Source organism: Serinus canaria, chromosome 1A, assembly GCF_022539315.1.
Source record: "Serinus canaria isolate serCan28SL12 chromosome 1A, serCan2020, whole genome shotgun sequence".
Classification (NCBI taxonomy): domain Eukaryota; kingdom Metazoa; phylum Chordata; class Aves; order Passeriformes; family Fringillidae; genus Serinus; species Serinus canaria.
The window spans coordinates 51,888,805-51,905,837 of NC_066314.1; the positions used below are offsets into that span (position 1 = coordinate 51,888,805).

The 17,033-nt window shown below is 44.0% G+C and overlaps 1 protein-coding gene across 2 annotated transcripts; it reads left to right on the plus strand.

The window, feature by feature from the left end:
* The first annotated feature begins 614 nt into the window (after positions 1-614).
* On the plus strand, positions 615-16,951 carry PRDM4 (PR/SET domain 4). 2 transcript variants are annotated; one of them, XM_030237898.2, is made up of 11 exons: positions 615-735; positions 2,240-2,373; positions 3,014-3,199; positions 5,196-5,990; positions 9,135-9,284; positions 10,464-10,582; positions 11,320-11,405; positions 12,375-12,502; positions 13,171-13,485; positions 14,614-14,782; positions 15,815-16,951. In XM_030237898.2, the coding sequence occupies exons 1-11, from the start codon at positions 725-727 to the stop codon at positions 16,122-16,124; spliced, it is 2,403 nt and encodes an 800-aa protein (XP_030093758.1). In that variant the 5' UTR covers positions 615-724; the 3' UTR covers positions 16,125-16,951. The 2 variants fall into 2 exon arrangements, with proteins under 2 accessions (XP_030093758.1, XP_050842473.1); XM_050986516.1 differs by having other exon boundaries at positions 15,523-15,955.
* The last annotated feature ends 82 nt before the right edge of the window (positions 16,952-17,033 follow it).

A 17,033-nucleotide genomic window follows, 5' to 3' on the forward strand; every position in this document is an offset into this window, starting at 1 on the left:
GCGTTCAGGAAACAGCTGTTCGCTCCGGCACTGAAAGAACGCGGCGACGGATTCGAGCAGCGTGAATGACTATCCACGAGTCGCAGGCGAAAAGCGAACTACGAAATCGCTTGCACGCCTCAAGAGATTCCTTTGCCATGTCACCTTGGTCAGAATTGCATATATGATCAACCGTAACTGAACGACAACGTGCAGGAGGCACCTGGGCACGTACGGGCTGTGGGTACCGGAGGACACAAAACGCAACTCTCTAATGACAGCAGATACGAGGGTGTAATGAGAAAGCAATGAGATAGCTGGGAATATTGTGTGGGACTACAGTGTGGAAAACCGGAGTGAGCATCGCACCCTTTTGGAAGAGGCGGCACGGGAAGCCTCGGGCAGGGTTTCGGGCCAGGCGCTGGCGAGGGGCGGGCGCGAAGCGCCGGGGCCCCGGGCGGTGGCGCCGCTTCCTGGCTCCGGCACTCGCCGGCGGAAGCGGCCCCGGCCCCACCCCCCTCCGCCATCCCCGCCTCCCTCCGCCTCCCCCGCCCGCGCCGGGTCCGCGCCGCCCGGGTCCCGCCCATGAGGCGGCGGCGGCGGCGGTGGGGGTTGCGGCCGGGCCGTGGCTGGGGCCGTGGCTGGGGCCGGGGCCGGGGCCGGGGCCGGAGCCGGAGCCAGGGGCAGGCGGCGGGCCGGGAAGCAGGGCCCTGATGCGGCTGCGGGCGCTCCGCCGGCGGGCCCCATGCACCCTAGGTGAGCGCCGCGGGACACCGGGCGAGGCGAGCGGGACCGCGGGGCGCACCCGGCCGAGAAGGCGAGCAGGGGAGAGGGTCCCTCAAGCGTTCGGCGCCTCCCGCAGGCCCCGAGGCTCGGCTCCGGGGCGAGGATGGTGGTTCCCTCCCTCGGGCATCGCCATCCTCAGCAGCCGCCTGAGCCGGGTAATGAAATGTCCTGCCCCGCCGGGCAGCTGGAGCCCTCGGCCCCGTCCCTGCGGAGCCGTCCCTGGTGGCGGGCGGGGCGGTAGGCAGTGCGTGCTGCCGAAGGTGTGCAGAGCCGAGGTAGAAGTCGGCGGCTCCGCTTGCGGCTCAGCCTCCCGGGTGGCAGGTGGTCTGCGAGGAGCTGCGGGTGGACTCGATGTTCCTTACGGGCCCCTTCCAAGCTGAGACCTTGTGCTCTTAACTTGCGTGAGTTTGGTGGATTCGGCCGTTTTTCCTGGATGAGTGGTACCTTTCCTTACTGGAGTGGCAGCCCAAGCTCCAGCTCTCCATCAGTACTGCAGCGCTTGGCCCTGCTGCTGGCAAAGGCCATTGTGGGAGGCCTGGGTCAGCCTGGAGCATGTTGCGTGTGTGGCTGCTCTGGGGGCAGCTGGTCTGGCTGGCCCTAAGAGCTGCTGGTCAGACCTGGTGTGCCGGGGTGGGCACAGCGTCGGTCAGGCACGGCTTACAAGTGTCTCCATGGTGTCCCCCATCCCTGGGGAGTGGTTTGGGCTGCGTGTGCAGCTTGAGACCCCAAAGGACATGTGTGCTCCAAGTTGACATGGTTTCTACCAAGCCTGAAGGTTTGGAGTGTTGGGTGGTTCCTGCAGCTGCTCATGTGGTGTGCCCACTTGAGCAGTGTGGTTGATCACTGAAATAACTTGGCATCCCTGGTGCCAGTTTTTAATCTGATGGGAGCTCGTAAAACCAGACTGAGGCAGTCTTTTAGAACTGCTATGGCTGTTTTGCAGTGTAACTCTTGTCACTATTGGCCTGGTTCGAACTGGTGGGGAATTAGAGGTTGTGTGTCTGTTACCAGTTTGAAGTGATCTTTCCCCCAGAATTTGGATTCTGAATGTGGTGGATGTGGTGTCCAGAAGTCATGAAATATAAATCAGGTGTTGTTGTCTGAGTATTTTTTGACATTTAGCTTGTAAATGGATCTGTTTTCACAATAGTTTAATCACAATTGCTTTTATTACTAGGAGTAAGACTTTGTTTTCTGGATGGCAAAGAAGCTATGTTCTGATTTGTCTTTCTGAACTGTTTCTTAATACTGATTATTGCTATCTAATATGATCAATATGTATTGATCATGATGTGATGACCATGTGAGTGGCTGATGTGTTTTATGCTTAACTTTTTAAGGCAGAGTTTTTATATGCCAATATCAGATTTTGAGTTTGTTTCCTCAACCTTTCTTCACCACAGTAGTCAGTAATCAGGAATGCTCTTGCATTCTGTTTCTTTTTTCTGCTCCCCTCGATGCTCCTTGTCTCCAGAATGAATGAAATGAACTTGAGTCCTGTAGGGATGGACCAGCTGACCTCCTCCTCTGTGAGCAATGCCCTGCCAGTCTCAGGAAGTCACTTGGGCTTGGCAGCGTCACCCACTCACAACACCATACCAGCACCAGGTAACGGGGGAGGGTCCCACACGGGGTATTGTAGCTCCCTCTCTGTGTTCTGCTGTCACAGCAATGGTCCTAACTGAGCAGCAGTGCCTGCTCTGATAGCAAGTCATACCATAGGTAGTGAAATGGTGCAGAGTTGGGGAAGGGCAAACCATAAATTGTTGCTTATGTGGGCAAAGCAAAAGGCATGAGTGCTTGTCAGGCTTATGCTTTAGTGGGAGCCTCATTTGGTTTTAATGGGGTTATTTGCACTGTGGGTGAGTAGTATCAGAACCCTTTGAAATTAGGGCTGTAGCTGAAAATCTCTCTTCATCTATGTCTAATTTCTCTCAGGTGAAAAATCACTTGTATAGCAAAACTGTTCTCATACCTCTTCTTTCCAGGGGCCTGCACAGACAGAAGTCCATTACAATTGTCAAATAGAAGCAAGCCCTGTACAAAAAAGATCTAGCCATATTCAGGCATGCCTCTCACTTCTGTGATAACTGATCCTTTCTTTGATGCCTGGCACCTTACTTGGACAGTGCCATGCTGTATTTCCTTAGGCCAAGAGCTCCTGGGGAATTAGTAATCTCTTTGTTAGCTCATGGGTTCATCAACTCAAGGAGTTCCGTTGAATTTAAATGTGAATTTTCTCTTGCAGGCTTGCCTGTTGCAATTCCAAACCTGGGCCCCTCCTTGAGTTCCTTGCCCTCTGCTCTGTCTCTGATGCTCCCAATGGGTATTGGAGATCGAGGAGTGATGTGTGGTATACCAGAGAGAAACTACACCCTACCTCCACCACCATACCCTCACCTGGAGAGCAGCTATTTCAGACACATTCTACCTGGTAAGTGCTCTGGTGCTGATGGATGGGAACAGTAAGAGCAACTGTTTTAAGAGCTGTCTGTTTCTGTCCTGAAGTAGGCATGACTGACAGTTTGACAGAGCTGTTGTTTCCCCTGAGTTTGTCTGGAGACTGTTGTGCCATTTAAACACCTTTATTTTCAGATATCTGTTTCTATATTTGTGTATGAAAAGAATTGCAGGGCATTTTCTATTTAAACCTAACCTTTGATTGCTTTTAGGATTAACAGAAAACAAAGCATGCCTGGTTTCTGTCTCCAATGGCTTGTAGCTTGGAAGTTGCTTCTGTTTTTCTTCTACTGTAGTCTGAAGCAATATTTAATATGTGTATAATGGGAGGTTACAGTAATTGAAAGTTCAAAGAGGGCAAGACATCAGCTGTGGTGTTGGGCACTTTCCCACCCATTTAATCCACAGAACATTTTTTCTTCATTTTTCTTCAAGGTTGATTTCCAAAGGCCTAACACACTGACTTCTATCTTGATTCCTTTCTCACACGTGCTTTGGAGTATAACTGTAGAATTTTTCATGTCATGTGTAAAACTGAAAACCACAGACATTGAAACTTTAAATGCAGTCCTGGTTTTGTTTGGTAGCTGCGATTGACAGGGTGGAAGAGGTAGTTAAACTTCTTCAAGGTGACTCACTGAGTGTTGTTGGTTCAGCCTGGGATAGGAATAAACTAGCAGCCCAGGTGTCCTGCTGCTACCTGTTGACTGATGGCTGAACTTTCCAGCTGCTTAGGAGTAACCCTTCCTACTGCACTCCATGCCTGCCTGTTCAGTAGACAAGGAGACTGTGCACTAGGACCAAAGGTATTTGCCATTTTCTGAGCTGGAATAATCTTCCTGTGATGTTTTATATGGTTCTTCTGTCAGTCATCTTGCTGCCATCAAGGATCCTCTGTGTTCAAGCCACAAGGCAGCATTGCATGCAGAAGTATTTGATACAGCTGATTAAAATAAACTGTTCATTTCTGGGGTTGTTGTGCTACAGAAGGAGTATCTGTGCTTGCATCCTTGTAATAACAAACGTATTTGAATGGAAAACTCTTACCTAACAAGTGGCTCACAGAGTTGAAGGCTAAAAAGAAACATGCTGAGTCAGATCTTGCAGAATCTGCAAAATCTGTCTCTGTCTCTGCTGGAAATAATGTTTACTTGAATGTGCTGTTGCATTTCTTCTGAATATGTTTTTTTGTTTGTTTTAGTATGTAAACACAGTTTAGTGTTTCTTCATATCTTAAGTTTCAAGGTTGTTTGATGTTGAGAACCTTCCCAGAACTACCAGAAAAGATGGTAGGGTTTCTGATTTAAATTCAAGCAAAATATTGTTTTTAGGAGAAACAACATGCTTTCATGTTAGAAAAGAGAGCAGATGACTCATTAAATCTGTGACAGAACTTGTCTTTGTCCTTCAGAATTGCAATTGATGACCTCTGAGATGGACAATTATGCCACTTAGTCTTAGAGGAAGGAAGCAGTCATTGTTAAAACTTGAATACCTAAGCAAAAATTATGTCTCCTGGAGAATTGCTTCTTTTTTTAGCAAAGATGAACCAAATTGCAATTACCAAATTGTAGATTTCACTAGCAGTCCTTCATCCTTGTGAGCTATTTTTTTGGAATGAAAAATTAAGCCTAAAATGTGAAGAACCTCTTTCTCATTTGATCTTTGTAGTGATCAGCCTAGGTGGAATTCTGCCATTAACTTGGGTGTTCAGAGTTTGAGAAATAACTATAGAGACTTGCTCTATTGGGTGGAAACTCTGAATTAGTTGTCAAATAGTACTTTGACAAGAGTGTTAGGCTGGCATATGTTTGTGAGCCATATTTTAGAATTAGTGGATTTGAACTGGAAATAAAGTAGAGAACATGTCTTTAGGGATCTCAGTGTACTATCCTTCAACATATTTTTATTCAAGATTTGAAGACGGATGTAATCTCACTCCCTTCTTTTTCTCCCTCTCTTCCTATCAGGTATCTTATCTTACTTGGCTGACAGACCACCACCTCAGTACATCCATCCCAACACTATAAATGTTGACAGCAATCCAGCATTGTCAGTCTCCAACAATCCCTCAGCCCTAGATCCCTACCAGCCCAGTGGGACCGTGGGGCTGGAACCAGGGATTGTCTCCATGGACTCCCGCACAGTGAACACACACGGTCCTCAAAATCTGCATCCTAGTGACAGCCACGAGGTAGCACTGGATACTACAATCACCATGGAGAGCGTTTCCAGGGTAACCAGCCCCATCTCTACAGATGGGATGACAGAGGAGCTTACAATGGATGATGTAGCTGGGGATCACACACAGATCCCAAATGGCTCCCGGAGCCACGAACCTTTAGCTGTAGACACAGTGGGGAGTAACTTGACATCGGATGCGGTGGGACACGGCGCTGTCATTCCCATTCACGGTAGCACTTTGGAACTCCCTGTTGTCATGGAGCCCAACCACATTGCCGGGCGGGTGACAGGGATATCGGACAGCACACTAAATGACCCCATTCATACTGTGGCCATGAGCACCAACTCCGTGAGTGTAGCGCTCCCTACCTCACACAACCTCGCTTCCCTGGACTCAGTAGCCTTGCATGAAGTGGGCCTCAGCCTGGAGCCCGTGGCAGTGTCTTCCATAAGTCAGGAAGTAGCCATGGGGTCAAGCCATGTCGATGTGTCTGCAGACAATCTTGCCTTTGTACCGTCATCTCTGCAAATGGAAGACTCCAATTCCAACAAGGAAAACATGGCAACCTTGTTTACCATATGTGAGTGGACATTTCCTGCTTTTTTGGGGTAGGGTTTGTCATGTAGCTATTGTGTGGTGTGGTTGGACTCTGGTTGCTAGTCTTAAAGATTTATGGTTATTTAACAAGTCCAAAATTTTAAACATCTGCAGTTTAACTGTTTCAGATTAACTGTTCTGAAACATCAGTAGTTGGAAGTAGTAGGATGTTTTAGCATAGTTCTCTTTGCATCATTTTCATGTTGCCATGAGGCTGGAAGCTGAATCTTGGTGAAGCTCTTGATTTGGTGGATATGCTTGTTATCCTTTCTGATGAGACTTCTGTTTTTATCTTCTGTTGTTTTGACTTCTGTTTTTTCTGTTGTTTTGACTTCTGTTTCACATCACAAGTGGCTCTTCTTGCCCCATTAAAAATACACAACAAACACCATCACAGGCCATACTCTTCATCAAATGGGTGTAATTTTTGAGTATGACATTACATGATTTTGCAAAATTTATTAAACCATGAACAATCATCATGAAAATGTTGTTCTAAATAGGAAAAAAAGAGCAGAGAGGGAAGGAACTTTATAATATTTCTAATTATTTTCATCAAAGGACTTTAGTCCAGAGGTTAGTGGATCTGGTAGGAAGAGAGGACACTGGTAGTGTATTTCCAGTCCTGTTACCTTTCAAGGAGTGGTGTTTGAGAACTGAGAAGTTCCTATTTGCTGGGGGAGAGATTTGCACTTTCACCTGCAGGATGTCTGGCTTCCCACCACTGAAACATAAGCCAGCTTTTATATTCCTTTTTACTATCTGTGGTAGCATTGCTGAGTGCTGCTCTTCATCCAGTTTGGCCCTACAAATGCCAGAACCTAATGGCTTGCTTTGCCATATTTTAACATATTTTAAGAAATTGAAAGATAGAGTGCTTTGGTTAGCAAGGGAAGAGATGCAGTTTAGTGTAAAGTCAGACATTTGGATTAATTTGTTAAGATTTCATTCTGTGGGATAAAATACAACTTCAGATCAGGTGGGCATAGAACTATGATGAATTTACAACTCCTAGAGGAAGGGTTTTACAGTCGATGCACTCAGAGTTTCCTACAAACATCTGTTGCATGTTGAACAAATAATGATCCAAATACTGTGATATCCAACATGCTTATGGTGAAATAACTATTCTTCCTCTCTTAAAAGTGAGATTTGATGTGCCAGCTTTTTGTTGTTATAGTTAGCATAGTCCTAAGCTGTTTTCCAGACAATGTTCCCCTTTGGTAGGACATTGAAATGGCTGTTGCATGCCTTGTGCTTGCATGTGATTTGCAAAACAGATTCTTGACTTGGGGAGGTTTAAATTTTAACTTTTTGTTGATGTTTTTAAACTTCACCTGAATTAACAGGAATTTGTGTTCAGACAGGTGACAGCAAGGACAAGGAGTTGTTTTAGATCCCCTTAGTGGTTTTTCCTCAGATGGCAGAAGTCAGGGCCTTTTTCAGAAAACTTTTTACTAAGTTGTTTACTAACTTGTTCCTAAGCAGGAAATAAAAAATGTGCCTTTGCTACAGTCCTGAATGTTTGCAAAGGCTTTTAAGAAGCAGGGTTTTTGGTCATCTTTGTTGGCAGTTCTGGCTATCCAAATCAAGGTGTGTGCCAGGCCAGGAGTAAGGCAACATCAGTGAGACCTGAGTAATGAGAACCACTGTGTGGAACAGCTGCTTTTAAGCACTGCCTGGCACACACCCACTATGGGTCCATGGACCAGCTCCAAGGAGAGGCAGAGGAAGAAAAGTTCTAGGCATGGGACATTTCCACTTGGAGAAGTTGAACCATTCATACATTTTTCAGATACTGGAAAACAAAAAATCTCACATTCCACAGAAAGTTAAATATACTTTCCATTACTGTCCTTGCCAAATCGTTAAAAAAGAAAATTAGTCACTATTTCTCTGATTTGGACAGCCAGAACTGCTTACATAGGCTCTACCTAATAATTTTTTGAGTACTTTCCTATCTGTTAATGTGTAGTTGCTCAAACTGTATTTTATATGAGGTCAAATTCTGGTACCCTGGTATATCAAGGAAGTATCTGGAAAATATCTTAAAGCATGTAAGGATGGAACTGCTGTTTGGGCCTGATGAAAGCTACTTCTGTGATAGCTCTTTTATACTGGAGCTGGGTCATCAAGAAGCCAAAGAAGGTCTTTGTGGAGGTCCTGATTAATTACCTGAACATCTTTCTTCTTCAGAAGAATAATTATTTATCAGGAGAGTGGTTGCTGAGTAGGTGCTGGTTGCTCCATTCACAGAGAATTAAAATTACATCATTTTTCTAGATGAAATTGTAATGTTATAGAGAGCATTTTATGCTGTACTTTTCCTCAGATTTATTAGACTGAAGACTTCCACTGGTTTCTTTTATAACAATATTTCTGCTGAATGACAGATTAGGAAAGTGATTTTACTCATTCTTCTTGGGCTTTTGTTTTTGTTGCATTCCGTGGCATACTCACCCTGCATGAGTTTGCTGCAGTGAGACCTTCAAAAGCAGCAGTGAGGTCAGGTTTTTGCTGCTGTGATTTACACATTGTCTGAATTTAAATGGAGGGTAGGGGATTTGTGGTTCATGTTCAGAAAATTTTAGAAGGACTATCTTACTGGTTCATTTGCGTGGATATCCTTGAGGTTCTACATACAAGAAGTGTTTCTGGTTAATTTCAAAAATATAACCAGTTAGAATATGTTTGGTTTTGTTTGTCTTAGATTTTTCTGCCAGTAGAGTTCGTTTCATTGTGATCACAATGAAATTCGCTCTTCCATCACCAGCACTGGGGAGGCTGTCATTCATTTTGCAATAGCTTTGATGGCAAGTGGGCTCTGTCCCATTGCTAGATTCCCCTGTAGGGGTAATCTGGAGTCTAGGTCATCAATTTACCATCAGGAAAGTAGGTGGAGATCCTCACATTTGATCTGAATTGGATAGAAACTGACATGTATGTCAGTGCCCACCTGACTGTAAGAACATATTCTTCTGAATAAAAGCTGATAAGTTGGACAAGTTGAACGTGACAGAAGCAGCCTTTGGCAGGAGCTGAGCTGAAGCACATTGGTAGGGAGCTGATTGCACTGTAGGAGCTGTTGTATGTTTTTAATGCCTGCTGTCCCCTCCTGTCTCTGCAGGGTGCACACTGTGTGACAAGGCGTATCCATCAGACTGCCCAGACCACGGGCCTGTCACCTTTGTCCCCGACAGCCCAATCGAGAGCCGAGCCAGGCTGTCCCTCCCAAAGCAGCTGCTCCTCCGGCAGTCTATCATGGGAGCTGAAGCGGGTAAGGATCACATTACTGTGCACTTCCCTGCAGCACTTTAAAATACACTCACTGCTGAAATCCAAAACCGTAGGGAGATTAACGTGGGAAAGAAACACCTCAAGAGAGAGATGCTTCCCTCTTCTGTAATCACCCTGACTTACATTATCCTTGAGCTCCTGTTTACTGCTTAGACTTCAGCTATACCGTAGGGCTGCTACCACAGAGTGTGGCACTTCTTAAGGTCAAGCAAGGTATGGTGGTTTTTTTTGTTGTGCTAAACAGCCCAGGTGCAGCTTTGATAAGAAAACAATGCAGCAATTGCAGTTGGGGGAAGTTGACAAGTCATAGAGGAGAATTCTGTCTGCTTGTTCGTGAGCTTGGTTTGCTGCCTTCTGGGTGCTCTCATTGGAGTATTGATCACAAGTGCCTCTGTTTTTTTCCCCCTTCGTTTATATTTGGCATGTAGACTGTGACCTTGTTACTGGATGTAGACCTTGTTACTGTATTTCACATCACTGTCACCTGGAAATCGAAGAGTACAGTGCAGTACCCTAAGGATCTGAAGGCTAGAGAAGAATGTGATTATTGGCTTGTTTAGTGATACTGCTTGTTGGGAGTAGATGACATCTGTTCTTTTCAAGCTGCACTAGTTTCCAGTTTATTCCTAAGAGCTATACAGTGTATTCATGTAGACCTATGTTTAATAATAAATAATATACACGCAGGAAACCCTCTGCCCATGACAGAAATACAGCAGAAATACAGCTGCCTCTGGGGAGAAATGCAGAAGCTGCTTAACAATGCCCAGCAACAATTCTGGAAATTCCTGGGGATTAGGTAGGCAAAATGTAGTTACTGAAACTAGTATTTTCTGCTTCTGCAGAAAGTGCCATGAGAACTATTAATTGGTACGAGTGGCTAGGAAGTTAGTTTTATAGCTTACTGAAAAGTAAATTACTTGCTTTTGACCAAATAAATATTTGTAATGACACCAAAGCGGCTCCCATTAGTGTCATGTGGTGGTGGTGGTTCTTGTCTCTGCCATAGGTGTGTTTCACATGTGAAGTAGAAGCTTTGATGACCTTATGCATAGATATTACCTCTGGAGCATTATCTCGTAAGCCTCCCACTTCTGTATTATGCATGATTAGTTATTTAAATAATTGATTTATTCAGATTATGGTCTTCTAATGATAGGTGTGTGGACACGAGAAACCATTCCTGTGAGGACTTGTTTCGGACCTTTGATCGGGCAGCAGAGCCATTCTCTGGAGGTGGCTGACTGGACAGACAAAGCAGCCAGTCACATCTGGAAGGTCAGTGGTGTTACCGCTCACAGAGCCTGCCAGCATGCCTTTATCTGCTGAAAGCTACCACATGACAGCAACATTTACATTATCATCTTTGCCAAAAGTCAAAAGTTTAATTGTTTAATTCTTAGTATCAGGACAGCAGAGCTGTATACCTTGCAGTATGCTGGTAGTCAGTCCTGAAGTACAAAAAGCTTCTCTAATGCCTTCTCTTTTAAAGGGCTGTATGTGGTTTCAGTATTTGTGGAGTTGCCGCAGAGATTGTGTATGAATTACTAGGCAGCAGTTGTTTGTTTGTTTGTTTTGTATCTCTGTTCATTGAAAGTTCCCCCAGGTGATGAATTATTTGTTTTAGGAAAGCCAATTTAAAGCTTTCTTTTCCCCATAATTTCATTTCCAGAAAGTAAATCTGGCCTATTTAAATAAAACGTGTACTGTTTGCCCAGATTTTGTTATTCACAAGACTTGGTTTGTAAGAAATGCAGCCAAATGCATTTCTGCTGGAAGGAGAAGGTGAGAAAGATGCTGATAAACAGGTTTTCTGGCCTCATGGGTAGCAGAGGTCAAGGTGCCTGTGTGAAGAGGAAAGTAAGGAATGAAAACAGGGCTGTGATGTTGGCAGTGGCAATGGAGACTTCCTGGCTTGTTCTAGGTAAACACATCCTCTCTTAAAGAAAGAAGCTGGCTTTCACTGCATTTATTGTCATGTTTTGTCCTAAGGTTGCATTTGTCTTTCCTGGTAGATCTATCACAACGGTGTCCTCGAGTTCTGTGTCATTACAACTGATGAAAATGAATGTAACTGGATGATGTTCGTACGCAAAGCCAGGTGAGAGCCACCTGGACTGTGCTAATGAGCTTTGAGTCTGAGCTGCAGGCTCGTAGAAAGCTGTACTGGAGAATGAAGGTTGACCTTCATTCAACTTAAGTTGACCTTGATTGTCCTTTGATTTTAATACTTTATTTACAAAATGTCCCTGAGTTCTTTTGGCCAAGTTCCAAGCCCATACAGCTTGTGAGACCTCTCCCTTTCAGTCTGTGATGAAAACTATCCTGGCTGTCTTAAATATTGCTCCATCCATGATCCACTGAGAAGGCTAAACCTTTCTTATTTCTCTGTGACACAAAGTAGGTTCTCCTGCAGTTCATTCCATTGCTCCCATATGTAGGAGTCAAGACCTGTAATGTTTAATCTCCCACTGCAATGGGGCAGACCTTTTGCTGGTTTCAGATACTGGGAACAAACATAGGCAAGATACTGCTTCAAAAGATGAATGACCACGTCTTGAAACTGGTCCTTGAGAGGACTTTTTAAAGATAATGTTTCTTCAAGACATTACTGATATTTTTTCCATCATGCATTCTCCTTTTCTTAAGAGATATATCTATGTAAATATGTAAATGAATATATGTGTATGAAGAATCTATGTGTATGAAAAATACATAGATTTTTGTAGTTTCTTAGGAGATCATAAACTCATTTCTTTCAGCCCACTCTAATGTCTATTAATAATTTTCTCAGAAGTGTTGTGAGAAACACATCATTTGGTGGAGGACATTGGCTCTCAAGGTATAGTTTTTCCTTTAATAAAGAAGGACAGAAGTCACAGACATACAAGTTTTTGTAATATGCTGACAAGCGCTGATGTTCCTATTACCTTTTTATAGGAATCTTTCCTTTTTCCTTTTCCCTTCCTTTTTTCTTTTCCATTTTTCTCTTCCCCCCTCTTTCCCCCTCTTTTCCCCTAAGGCATTACTTCTGAAGGGCTTTTTTCCTTAACTGTTATTATTACTGTAGGAACCAGGAAGAGCAGAATCTGGTGGCTTATCCTCATGATGGAAAAATTTACTTCTGCACCTCTCGGGACATCCCCCCTGAACATGAGCTTCTCTTCTATTACAGTCGGGACTATGCACGACAGCTCGGTAAGTAAGAGCTCTTTTTTGTTGGCTTTGCAGGGAGTATCCAGCTTGAATTCCCTTTCAGTGCCATCTCTGGGCTCTGTGACTTGGGACTGTATTATGTTCCTTCTCAGTTCCCATTGGTGCATGTCATAGTTTCCTTTAACATTTCATTACTACAGAGTACTATCATTTAAAAGAAACATTTCCCGACTTAATTCCAATGATCACAGGAGTAAAAGATTTTGAAGGGTTTGGTTTTTTTTTTGTTTTTGTTTTGTTTTTGTTTTGTTTTTTGGTTTTGTTTTGTTTTGTTTTTTTTTTTTTTGTTTTTTTTTTTTTTTTTTGTTTTTTTTTTTTTGTTTTTTTTTAAATAGTATTCTGTTCATCCAGGGCTAAGGGAGTTTTGGAGCTGAAGATGTTCCTATCCTCCCCCAGCTTGGATTGTGATAATTTAGATATGAGTGAGCTGTGCTCAAAACTGTTCCAAAGTTTGGCCCCTCAAAACATTTTAAATGACCCACCTGAAACAGCTGGAAAGCAACACTGGACAACGGTGAAAAAAAAGAACAAAGGTGAAAATCTCTGCACCTGGCTTTTCTACCACATACTAAATGTTAAAGTGGTCCTTGTTCAAGCTCTGTTGGGCTTTACTGTGCCTCGTTACAAGTGGTTTTTTTTTGTGCCCAAAGGTGTCCCTGAGCATCCAGACGTGCACATCTGCCACTGCGGGAAGGAGTGCGCTTCCTATGCGGACTTCAAGGCCCATTTGAGCAGCCATATTCACAACCACCTCCCCAGTCAGGAGCACAGCAGCAACCACGGGCCAGGCCATGGCAAGGAGAGGAAGTGGAAATGCTCCATGTGCCCCCAGGCTTTCATCTCCCCTTCCAAGCTGCACGTGCACTTCATGGGGCACATGGGCATGAAGCCGCACAAGTGCGATTTCTGTAGCAAAGCTTTCAGTGATCCAAGCAACTTACGGACACACCTCAAGATCCACACAGGTAAGGGCTTTGTACAGATGCCTGTGTGAGGACAGGGGAGAGGGTAAAGGTCCAGTTACAGGCCTGTAGACAGTGTGGGCATTTTTGCCTCTTTTTTTTTTCACTATTCCTTATTGGGAAATCACAAAATTCTAATTACAAAGCTAGAAAATAAATAAAACTGGAAATGATCTCAAGTAAAGCATAGGAAGCTGTAGGCTCAATAGCAGGCATTTTAATGGACTAATGAAATATTAATGTTGTATATACAACCACAGAATACTCAGTGGGGTGGTATTCAAACTTAGTCTGAACTCAGTAAGATGCTGGGATTTTAAACTATTTTTGGCAAAGAATAACAGAAGTACTGATAAGTTGAAAAATGGGATAAAACACAGAAGTTATCAAAGGGCCAGTGATGTTTGTACCTGTGTGTTTGTTAGATAAGAGAACTTGTTTTTGCAGACCAAGGCAATGCAGTGCATCAAATGTGCTTGGGCTCCAGTAAGGCATCAGATACAATTCCTGTGGGAAATCAGTGAGGATAGGGATGTACTAATGTACAGTAACTAGATGGTTACCATGGTTACTGTTACAAAGGAAGCTACCATTGTTTTTGCTGAAGAATTAATCTTAGATAAGACTAGTCTTTTTAAGTGTTTGCCTGAATCTCTTGGTGGAAAAATGTGCAGAGCTGCTGGGGGTGTTTTGAAATCCAGAACAGGGAGGCACGGTTGGTGTGGACAAGAAGCACAAACCCTGCCTCACTCAAGAAAGGCTGTCTGACCACAAGCACTGGAGAAACAAGCAGCAGTGTTTAGAAGGATGAAGTGCAGAAAGGTGCATCGCACTAGCGTATCAGTGGTTTGAAAAGGTATCCTGACATTGGGGGCATGGAGTACGGGATGAAAAGCTTAGGAATGATGAAGTCGGCTGTCTGGTTTTTTGCATTCCTAAATATAGATTGGAACCAAGTAGGCCTTTATGCTGAGTCTGAAGGAACTGCAGGAGAAAACAAGTCCTGTTTACAAACAATCTGCCTTTCTTCACAGTAAAATTTAATTTTTCAGCAATGGTTAGGGTTGTTTGCTTACTGCATTTCTTGGGACACCAAGTGTTAAATCCGTGGGTGTCCCTGTGTACTCCTAGGTCAAAAGAATTATCGCTGCACCCTCTGTGACAAATCATTCACGCAGAAGGCTCACCTGGAGTCGCACATGGTCATTCACACCGGGGAGAAGAACCTCAAGTGCGATTACTGCGAGAAGCTCTTCATGCGCAGGCAGGACCTCAAGCAGCATGTCCTCACTCACACCCAGTAAGTGACTTCACAGGAGCTATTGGACTGGCCAGTGCAAGAAATAATGAAGATGAGCAGCCAGAGACAGAATCTCCAGTTTGCAAATAGCTTCGCCTAGGGAGCATAGGTTCATCCTCTGAAATGACAGAGAAGTCAGTCCAGACAAAGTCCTTGTTTTACTAGCTGCAGTTGCGGAGTTCTAGTGTCTGCAGTATTTCTGTGGCACAGTAGATTCCAAGTGTACTCCTTGTGTTCTGAAATGGCAGTCTGGAGTGTTCATCATTTTGAAGAGAAAGGGGGGTTGTTTGATTTATATTTCTTTATTTGCTGAGAACTGTTTCCACATCCCCAAGTGACCAAAAAAGACAAACTTCTCAGTGCTATTGTCACTGAGTACCTTGTTAGTGAACTCCACCTGTTTGCTGTAGGGGTGTGGTGCAGCCCTTCCCAGCCCATTCTTCCCTGCAGGTCTCATTCAAGCACTTGCTCTCCTGCTCCTCCTGTAGGCAGATTCCTACCCAGGACAGGTCTTTTGCTCTGAGAATCTCTCCATCTTGTACATTTACGCCCAATCCAAGGTCCTCCTTGAAAACTGCTTGCCCAAAGCTAATCCCTTTGCTTATTTCATTTTCAGCATCTGGGTTTTGTACTCATTTGGACTCCATTGCTGCTTCTGTCATGCTGTAGGCAGTGTAGTGCAGCCAGACAAGTCAGAGAGAGACAGAAACACTGACTCGCTTTGATGCTTATTCCTACAGCATGAGCCAGGAGCACTACTGCTGGGAGGTATTTTGCAGTGTCATTACAGAGTGTGTTGCAGTCTGGTAAGCTCCTCTGCATTTACAGACTGAGGGTTGTTAACATGTAGGAGCCTTGTATCCTTACTTGTTCTTCCCTGCCTCCTCCCCAACTGCCTTTATGCAGGGTGGGAAGGAAACTGACCTTTTCATCAAGGGTGATATCTGTTCTTCCTAGAACATGAATCTTAATCAACATTTTAATACCAGCTGTCTTGTGGCAGGAGCAAACTCACTTTTTTGTGTCTTGCAGAGAACGGCAGATCAAGTGCCCCAAGTGTGACAAGTTGTTTCTGAGGACAAATCACCTGAAGAAGCATCTCAATTCACATGAAGGAAAGAGGGACTATGTCTGTGAAAAATGCTCCAAGGCTTACCTAACCAAATATCACCTCACTCGACATTTAAAAATATGTAAAGGCCCCACATCCAGTCTGTCAGCCCCAGAGGAGGAAGAGGAGGAGGATTCAGAGGAGGAATTAATAGACTCTATGAGGACTGAAGATTGTAGGATTAACAATGGAGTCTATTCAACAGGTGATGTTCTCTCTGGACACAAATGAAGAAGAGAGAGAAACTTTCTTGGATATTATAAGTAGGGGAGAAGAAAACCCTCTTCCTTGTTTCCCCAGTCACCAGTGTATGTCAGGTGAGGAGTTTTCCTTTTGTTTTTGTGTCTCCACACTACCACCACTTAAAATAATCTGCAGCCAGAACACTGAACAAGACTGGATCATGCATGTACAAGTGAAGAGTTGCTGAGAAGGAAATGTAAGGCAAGATTTCTTCCACACACGCTGTGCATACTTCTCCAAATCACTCAGATTAATCCATCCAGTGCCAGGACACATGACACACCTCGCATAGCCCTTCACGCAAAGAGCCACGAACCAAAATGTAGTTGAGGGGTTGCAGTGACCTGTAAGCCAACTGTCCTTAACTGCCCAGGTGTGACATGAAGAGAAACAAGGAAAAAATGGTTGTGGAACTTTTTAACTGAAGGCTGTGGTTTGGCACAAAGCAAAAACTTCTGAATGCTCAGGTTTCCTTCTTTAAACAAAACCTTTTGGTTAAAGAAAAGGCCAGTGAAATCAATACTTCCATACAAAGTATCCCACTACAGAAAATCAGACATTGGTTTTTGGAGAACAGTTATCCCCTCTTCTCCCTCACGTTCACAGCCCATGGAAGCAGGTGAAGAGATAAAAGACTGTATGGACTCAGTAAGGACAGGGCTTACAGATGATCAGGCAGTGTTTACAGTATATGCTATTTCTTGTGCTGTAAACCTTTTACCACCTAGAATGATGGGAGGTTTGCTGCTAATATTATTTATGAAATGAAGGTTATTACATTTGGTTGTTTTCTTTTGAAATAAATTAAAAATGTGGCTCTTCTATAATGTTCTTTCTTAATATTTATATATGCTGAAAAAGAATGTTCCTATTTCTGATAATGATGCTAAGAGAAGT

Excerpts from the sequence above, each read along its gene's own strand:
- PRDM4 (XM_030237898.2), top strand. Across the intron at positions 2,374-3,013 it reads CAACACCATACCAGCACCAG|GCTTGCCTGTTGCAATTCCA; the intron begins GTAACGGGGGAG and ends TTTCTCTTGCAG. Across the intron at positions 11,406-12,374 it reads ATGTTCGTACGCAAAGCCAG|GAACCAGGAAGAGCAGAATC; the intron begins GTGAGAGCCACC and ends TTATTACTGTAG.